The 9719-nt window shown below is 44.7% G+C and overlaps 1 protein-coding gene across 1 annotated transcript; it reads left to right on the top strand.

The window, feature by feature from the left end:
- Positions 1-3656: 3656 nt before the first annotated feature.
- LOC141620742 (uncharacterized) lies at positions 3657-4378 on the top strand. Its single transcript, XM_074437536.1, has 2 exons — positions 3657-4169; positions 4328-4378. Exons 1-2 carry the CDS (start codon positions 3657-3659, stop codon positions 4376-4378), a joined length of 564 nt encoding a protein of 187 aa, XP_074293637.1.
- Positions 4379-9719: the final 5341 nt, after the last annotated feature.

The raw sequence follows: 9719 nt of genomic DNA, 5'->3' as shown, positions 1-9719 counted from the left end.
TTCGACTGGAGGTGAAAAATCACAATGAATAGTTTAGGGTTTTTAGTGGGGGACTTGGGCGGGAAGTCGAAGAACAATAGACTGACACGTGTATAATTTTATGTTGGGTGGTTCTTGTTTTATAATTTTATATAGATAGATAGATAGATAGAATATAGATAGATAGATAGATATAGATTGTTTACAGCGCAGTAAATATTCTCCTTCTGTTCATGCTCTTCCTCTCTATCATTACATTAACCCGGCCTAATTGTTATATGCAGTATATATTCTCCTTCTCTTCATGCTTTTCCTCTCCATCATCTACATACGAGTACTTATGAGTTGACTCTTTCTATTATTCCACAATTGATTGGTTAATGAAGCAATTAACAACAGACTTATGGTATTAAAGATCACAAATTACAATCACAAGAGGTAAGTTATTTCCTATGATTTTTATCAAGTTTAGAATTAGTTACTGCTTATTGTTCATTGTTAATTTGCTTATGTTTTAACAGGATTACAAGTGTATATTATTGGTTTGAAATCACTCATCTATTGTATTCTTTCCGAAATTTTATTGACATATCTATTGTATATTTTCTCCAGGCCATGCCAAATCCTTATTTTCTTTAATCCCTCGATTTAGCCCTTGAATTTTTATTTTGTATGATTCTACATACTCTGCTTCCCACAATTTTATTTTAGTTTAATGTTAATTGCTCCTCACATATTTTGTATGGAACTGCAGTATAAAGATAACTGTTGAAACTTGAAAAGTATCCATAACTCCATGGAAAATGCAAAACAAGTGGGAAAAACGATTCGCAAGCATGTTCATATGGGATTTTTCGGACGTTTGTACTGTGAGTCTTTGAGGATAAAACATCTGATCATTTCTTAGTTTAGGAACATTGTCACCTAATAAGTGTTAGTTTTTTCGTATTTCATTATTGATTATGTGGATTACAACAACTTGGAATACATATCATTTACCAATTGCTTAATGATCCATGATTGAAGAAACACAATTCGGATTTTAGGCGGCCATCGACTTTTACAACAGCTATGACAACTTAACACCTACAAGGACGATAATTTATCTACAAGATCAAATCCTATATATGAAAGCTTCCGCAGAATTTTAATCGCTCCTTCTAAATAAAAGATAAAGAACTATACAATAAGACGGTCTTACACGATGAGATGGTCCATTTGCTTACAAAAAATATTCATTAATGCTAAATAAAATGTCCTTTTACATATAGGACCGTCTCATATATTGTCCAAGATGGTCTCATACATTAATTTCTGATAAAATATATGAACAAATTAATTTTATGGATATGTTAGTTTATTCTAATGGGTAATTACATTTAGTACTACTACTCCATATAAGAACGATTATTTGGCCATTTTTGTTGGGTTACTTAGCTATTATAATTTTGAGTTGTTGCTAATGCGTGTTGAATTTACGATAACTTAATATTCTGCCATAAGCTAACTTTGATTGAGTTGATTGTTTCAAGACTGTATATTAGCAAGTCTAGGTCTTTTCTGCCTATATTATTGATTACAGTACTTTGTTCTTATGAATTGCTTTTCCCCTATTAGGAGAAGTTATAGGCTGGGTTTTGATTTTTCTGGTAGCCTCAGAGATGAGGACTGCCTTAGTGTCATTCAATAACCAAGGGGATTGATTGCCGACGATACGGGATCAAAGCAACTTCTCTTACAATTCACAAATAACATTAGTGTAAATTTTTGGTTTTGCCTACCTTTTTATTCATGTTAATGAGATTGGTTGTTCATGTTTCTTTCTTTTATGGTAGTCAATGGTGGGGTGGATTCATGGTGTTGAAAAAATATTTTAAGAGGATGTTAAGAAAATTGTACTCCGTATTATACGACTACTATTTTTTTTTTTACGAGTACTATTTATTGTCTATTAAGCCTCCCTTCTCTATCAATTTTCCTTTTTACAAAAAAATTATGGGTTTTTCTCACTTGTACCCCTGTGTTTTTTACTTTTCTTAGTTGTACCCCTCCCTTTTTAAAAACACCACTTATACCCTTGTAATCTATAATTAGTCAGAACCGTGACCAATTTCCTGTAAGACGTCAATTACGTCTGTTAATTGATGAGTTGGCTTAGTAAATAGGATGATTAGGATGTTGATTGTGCCCTTTTCATTTAAAACCCTTCTTCCCCATGACTTTGGTTAATCAGAATTCATAACCCCTATATTTCCTTGTCCCTTCAACTTCCTCCTTACTCCACCGTGTTTCCCCTTTCTTTGTTCATTTACATACTGCAATATCCTTCTCATCTACTCTATGTAAGTCTTTAATTTAATTGCCTCTTATAATTTTTGCCCTAACTATTTTCTAATTACGCTGCCTTTATAAAATTAGATTTTTTTTTGTGTTTATCCGCTATGGTGATTTTGTGTACGTCTGAAACGACTTTTGTGGTAATTGCAGAATGGATAATCTTTTGCTGAAAATGCATTTTAGGGGTGATTCAGTTGACGTTAGGGTAGAAGATACTGATAGATGCTTACTTATTGATGTGATCAATGACATGTACGATGAGGCAGAAAAGCATGGGATGCTTCTTCCAACTCACCCGACACTGGCATACAATTTTAATATGAAATCCGTTACATTAAATATTGACAAGGATTTGATGGAAATGTTTAATCGGTATTTTGGGAAGAAATCAGTTGATATATGGATTGCTTGTGATAGTTTTCCGTCTGATGTTCTTTTAATGGCTTGGAACTTGAGGGGAAATAATTATGGTAAGGGTGATAAATATAATTGTGGCAAGGGTGATCAATCTATTGTTGTTTCTGATCAATTTGATAATATTATGTTGGAATCCATGCCATCCCCTCCAAATGTGCAAATTTCTAATTCTTCCTTTAGGAATTGTAATAGGGAGAAATTGCAAGTACGAAAACCCATGTTCATTGACGTTACCACCGATGCCTCTTTCTCCCCAAAGAGAAGTGTAAGACTAAGCCAAACAGAAGTCAGTGGACATAACTTTAAAATACCGAAAGCTACAGCTAAGTTGAAGGGTATTTATGTTCCTAAGAGTCGTAGGGTGGAAAATGCCGATGAAGAGAGTAGTAAAAGGATACCAAGGGCTAGTAGAGGGTTGTTCAGGGTTGATTATGATGATGACTCTGATGGGTCTGAAACTGATATGTCTTATGAGCCATCTGATAATAGTGATGTAATTGTTGATGAGGAAGCTATGACTGATTTAGAGGCAGAGGACAACTTACTTGTTTTATCTTTACAATTTGTTGACGATGGATATGTTCCTTTTCAAAAGAATGAATGGAGTTTAGATGATGAAGGGTACTCTGCTAAGTTGTATGCCAATGGTGAAGTGTATGATAACAAAGAACTTGGTGCAATTAGACTTAGGCCTTGGATGCTTTTCATGGACAAAGAACATTTTAAAGACGTTTTAAGGGATTTTTGCATCCAAGAAGGGTTTTACCTTATCGTTGTTAAGGCTGACAACATGAGGTACACGGCTGAGTGTGCAACTGTCAATTGTGATTGGAGAATATGTATTGCCTGATGGTGTAACATGGGCAATAAAGTCCATAAATAAGGCTGATCATGGCTGCTCAAGGGTTATTAGTCATAATCCAATGGCAAATGCAGCATGGGTTGCAAAGAAAATGGTGGAAGATATTAGGGCAAACCCCGACATCCCAGCCAAGTCTATTCAAGATCTCCTCATGGATAGATTTGGGCTACAATTGAAGCTTTCTACATTATATAGGATGAAGGATCATGCTTTGAAAGAGATTAACGGTGGCCATGATGAAAGTTATAAATTGTTGCCTAGGTATTGTGAGATGGTGAAGCAAACCAACCCTAACAGTTCTGCCATGTGTGCATGGTCAGTTATGGAAACTCCAGAAAAGCCACTTCAATTCAAAAGCCTATTTCTATCATTCAGTGCTCAAGCTAATGGCTTATTGGCAGGCTGTAGAAGTCTGATAGGAGTAGATGGTACACATTTGAAAGGAAATCATGGTGGTGTGCTGCTTTCTGCTGTAGCACTAGATGGGAATAATGAGTTGTTCCCTATAGCCGTGGGTGTAGTTGAATCGGAGAATAAAGATAGCTGGTCAAACTTTTTTTGGCACTTGAAGCAAGTTGTTCAAGATAGTAAAAGGAGCGACTGGACCATAATTTCTAATAGACAAAAGATACTCTTTTCTACTAAACTTTTTTTTCTTTCTAGTGTACTTTTCTTCCTTTCATCAACACTAATATATAATTCTTACTATGATTCCAAATTCTTAATTATTAGGGTATTGAGCCTGCTCTAGACACTGTATGGCCTAACGCTTATAGAAGGTGATGGGGCATATTCTGCACCGCTGACCAAGTCAACACACTGAGCAAGGTCAAAGATATCCACAGCAAGTCAACGACTTAGATAGCCTAGCCGATGCATCCCATCGGCTCGCCACCTCGGGTCTCGGCGTGACAACCGCCAGTAGGGACACACATCCGCGTACTCATATCCAAGACCCCTCGGCGGCGAGTCAACATTGTCCGCCGGCCTGCCATAGGTCCCTCGGCCGAGGGGTAGATCAGTCTTTCCACCTGCTAGCCACTTGGCCACTTGGCCACTACGTGACAAAAGGTGAAAGTCTATAAATACTCCTCAACCTTCATTGAGGAAAGGATCTGACAAATATAACCTAAATACACTATTCATCTGGTAATATCTCCCTTATCTCTCTACAATATATACCTAGCCAAGTTACACAGCTTGATCCTTTAAGTTTATCGACTTGAGCGTCGGCGTGAGTACGCTTGCACACAAACAAGCCCTCGCCTCGTTCATTGTTGCGGGGGAAGGCCGCGAGGGACGATAGAAGCAAGAAGGATTCAACTCAAGACATCATACTACAAGCCACGGGTGGTAACTAATCACCGCTCCGGAATTATACCCGGAACAATTGGCGCCGTCGTGGGGGAATAGACACTAGAAGCTAGTCACATTCATTCCCAAAAAAAAAAAAAAAAAAAAAACAAAAACCCACCCAAAAAGCTAAGAAAATGTCGAAAAAGAAGAGGTGTTCGAAATCGACGAGCCCCTCCACCCGTATGATACCTTCAACAATTCGAGTCGAGCGACCCTCCACCGGCGAGTAATCCAACCGGAGTTCGGATGCCGAATACCAGATCGCCGTTGCTACCAACCAACCAGTCACCATCATGGGACATGTGGTTGACATAGCAAAAACCGAAAATGGTCCTAGACCTAATTAGCAATGCGTCTCGCTCACACCACACACCGACAAGAGCGGCGGAAACCACCCAGAGACCAGGGGCCCAAAACGTGACTCCGAGAAATCAACGGAGCACTAGGAGAAGTTGACCCGGTCGAAGACGCCGGGAGCCCAAAGTGGGCGCGGTAGACCTAAGTCCTTCCCGCACTCGTGGAAGGACAGCGTCCCCCGCCACACGAACGAGGCATACCCCAAAGGAGCTGAGGAGTCCGACTCGGCGAGTTGGAGAAGGAGTCATAGTCGAAGAAGGAGCCCCTCCCGCTACGAGGGGAGAAGCCCGGATAGGGATGCGAGGAGCCGATCGCCACGTGTCATTCAACACGTGGTCGCAACCCCTCAACGCCACGTCCTAGAAGTCCCGTGCCAAACAAGCTAAAATCGCCACCCCTATCATACAAGGGGGGATAGCGATCCACCACCACGCCGAGGCTTTCGAGTCTTACATGTCGGTATGGGAGCAGCCCGACGAGGTCCAGTGCCGAATTTTCCCAACAACTCGCATGGAATGGCTCGGAGCCGGTACAAAGGGCTTCCCGATGGCTCGGTGTACTACTACGCCCGACCCGAAGGGCGCTTTCCTAACCCAAAGACTACTCGCAATAAGAGAAGGGCCGTAGAGACCTCCGACCTCCTAACTATCGACAGAGGGGGCGAATCTCTCCGAAGCTACGTGAAGAGGTTTGATGGAAAGGTCCAAAGAGATTCGAGAAATTAATCCGAGCCGGCGGCCTTCGCGCTGATGAAGGGCCTCCCGAGGGGAGCCTTAAAGAACGAGCTCATCAAGAGCGGAGGCCTAGGCTGGGACGCCGCCAGGAAGCTGGCCGACCAGGCCATCAAGGTAGAAGACTATCACAAGACCTGGGTAGATCCCAGCGAAGCCGAGCACTCAGAAAGGAATAGCCGCCGGGAGAATAACCCGGACGAAAGACGCCGTGACAACAATGGGTCACGATCCGATGAGAGACGCCGTGAGAATAATAGGTCACGGCCAGAGAAGTCTGCCAGAAAACAAAGCTCGGCGAATGCCGGGGGGAGCTCGGGGACATACTACAAAAAGCGATACGATGATCACACCCCCCTAGTCGCGTCGGCCGCCGATGTTTTCGCTTTGAGCAAAAACGAGGGCCAGAAATGGGAAAGACCCCCTAGGCCGAGAAGTGATGGTGACACGAGCCAGTACTGTGAGTACCACGGCCACACCGGACACCTAACCAACGATTGCCGACACCTGAAGGATGCCATTGAAGAACTGATTCGGATGGGAAACCTCGGCAAATATGTTGCCAGAGGACAAAAACCAGATGCCGGCGGATCAAAGAGCAAGCCCGCTCCCGAGCGAATAGGAGTGATCAATGTCGTCGTCAGGGACGACGAGTGCGGCGAGTTCACTCCCCGGCACAAACGGCACTGGATAAACCTTATCGAGCCATCAACTTTGCGCCCAACACAGTGACCCCGCTTCCAAAATTCCCGATATGACCATCGGACAGAGGATTACGAGAAAGTCGTCGCTCTTCACAAATGACCCACTTATGGTTCACCTAGACATAGCCGACCACTTGGTGAAGGGGTGCCCGATTGACACAGCGCCTACACCAATGTTATGAATAAAGAACGCTTTCGGCCTCGGTCGAGGATCGAAGATTTGAGCCCCGCACCAACCCGTTATACAACTTTTCTGGGGCCGGCATGGTACCCCCGGGGTCAATCGCCACCGTAAGGTTCGGCGAGGGAGGTGCGACCAAGAACGTCATGTCTAAATTCGTGGTCATCGACGGTACACACGCCTACGATGTACTCATAGGCCGGATCACTTTGAGCGAGATCGACGCCGAATATCCATCCGGCCCCGACATTGATGTATGTCTCGGACCGGGGGGAGGCACATAAGCTCATCTCGAAGAAAGAGGAAGAACCCGGTTTGTGGGAGGTTCACGCTAACGGCCTCTCCGCGACATATGGCTCGAAGGCCGACATGGTTATCATCGCCCCAAACGGGGACGTATCCGAGCACGCCTTGAAGCTTACCTCGGTGACCCCCAAGGAATCCAAGTACGAGGCGGTGATAACCGGAATTGAGCTAGCTAAAGCCGCCGGGGCGTAACGTATCATGGTAAAGATGCAGTTCGCTCCTCGTGACCAACCAGGTTAGAGGAGAGTGCGAAGCCCAGGACTACAAGACAATAAGGTATCTAGTAAGGGTGAGAGAGTCGCTTCGTAACTAGAATCGTTCCGGATACAAGACACACCCGCATCCGGAATGACCGGACCATCGGCATGATCGAAGGAGCAGAGACCGAGGAGGTAGAGATTGATCCGGCCGCACCATAACCATCGGTGTCAACTGGAACCAAAATTCGAGCCGACCTCCTGGACTCGCCGAGAAAGAACAAAGACGTTTTTCGCATACTCACGCCGAGATGCCGGCGTGAATCGAGAGGTGATCGTTCACAAGTTGAACGTACTCCCCACCGCTCGCAAACAAGAGAATGAGGAACTCCTCGGTCGAAAAGGACGAAGCCATCAAAGCCGAAGTAGATAAATTACTAGCGGCAGGTTTTATCATGCCTTGTACTTATCCTGAGTGGTTAGCCAATGTTGTAATGGTGAAGAAATCATCGGGGGCGTGGAGAATGTGTGTAGACTTCACCAACCTTAATAAAGCATGCCCCAAAGATTGTTATCCCTTGCCTCGGATAGATAGCTTAATCGACGCCACGGCAGTTACACACCATGCCGAGCCTGGGACGCCTTCTCAGGGTATCACCAAGTGTTTATGGCCGAGGAAGACATGCCTAAATGCGCGTTCATCACCGCCAACGGCACATACATGTACAAAATGACGCCGTTCGGTCTGAAGAACGCCGGAGCGACGTATACAAGGCTGGTGGACAAAGTGTTTCAAAATCAAAAAGGACGGAACATTGAGGCATACGTCGACGACGCTATTGTAAAAAGCAAGTCCGACAGCGAGCATCTGGCTGATTTACACGAGACATTTTGTTCACTAAGGAAATACAAGATGAAACTCAACCCAATGAAATGCAACTTCGGTGTCCGGGCAGGAAAATTTCTAGGCGTACTTGTCAGCGCCAGAGGCATAGATGCCAATCCGGACAAAGTCCAAGCAATCCTAGACCTGCCCGAACCAAGGAATCGGAAAGAGGTTATGATACTAACAGGGAGAATGGCGGCTCTCGCCCGTTTCATCTCTCGGTCGGCCGATAAGAGCACCCCATTCTTCAAAGTGCTGAAAGGAAATAAAGACTTCAGCTGGGGGGAGGAACAGAGCACAGCTTTCAAACAACTGAAAGCTCATCTTCAGACTCTCCCAACCCTGTCCAGGCCGATAATGGGGGAGACGCTATACCTATACATAGCCGTAACCTCGGCCACGGTCAGTGCTGTGATCATCAGGGAAGAAGACAAACAGCAACACCCAATCTACTTTGTCAGCCACACACTGCTGCCCGCCGAAAGGAATTATCCACTAATCGAAAAAGCAGCCTTCGCCGTCGTCGTCGCCACAAGGAAGTTAAAACCCTACTTCGACGCACACCCCGTGACGGTCCTAACCGATCAGCCATTGGAGAAATCCTTGGAAAAATTCGAACAATCCGGCAGGCTCATCAAATGGGCAGTGGAACTCTCCGGTTTCGGCATTCAGTACAAACCAAGGCCTTCGATAAAGGGGCAAGCACTTGCAGACTTCCTGGCCGAATGCACGTATCAGGAAGAGCCAAACCCAGGCATATGGGAGGTCTACACCGACGGTTCCTCCACGGCGAATAGCTCGGAGCCGCATCCTTATCATCACCCAAACGGGATGAGTTTGAGTACGCCCTGAAATTCACCTTCTCGGCCTCGAACAATGAGTCCGAATACGAGGCGGTGATAACCGGAGTCGAGCTAGCTAGGGCTGCCGGAGCAGAACACATTGTGTTAAAAACTGACTCGCTATTGGTCACCAACCAAATCAGAGGAGAGTATGAGGCTCGGGACGACGGAATGGTAAGGTACCTAGAAAGGGTAAAAGCCGACGTAGCAAAATTAAAATCTTTCCAAATCCAGTGTGTCCCCAGATCCGAGAACAACCGGGCCGACGCGCTCTCCAAACTGGCCAGCTCAACTATCAAGAATGTCAGCCGAACCGTGCTGGTAGACATCAGGAACGCGAAAAGCATCACTGAGACCGTCGGCATGGTGGGTAACATAGAGACCGAGACAACGTGGATGACTCCGATAATGAGATACAAACTTACGGGTGAGTTCTTGGGAGGGCCGCAATCCTCGGCCAAAATAAAAAGGATCGCCGCCAGTACCGTTGTTCGAAGGAGAACCGTACGGAAGATCCGTAATAAGACCACTCTTGAAGTGTGTCGGTCCGGCCGACGCAGAGCG

Source organism: Silene latifolia, chromosome X (assembly GCF_048544455.1).
Source record: "Silene latifolia isolate original U9 population chromosome X, ASM4854445v1, whole genome shotgun sequence".
NCBI lineage: Eukaryota > Viridiplantae > Streptophyta > Magnoliopsida > Caryophyllales > Caryophyllaceae > Silene > Silene latifolia.
This window is presented reverse-complemented; position numbering and strand designations above follow the sequence as displayed.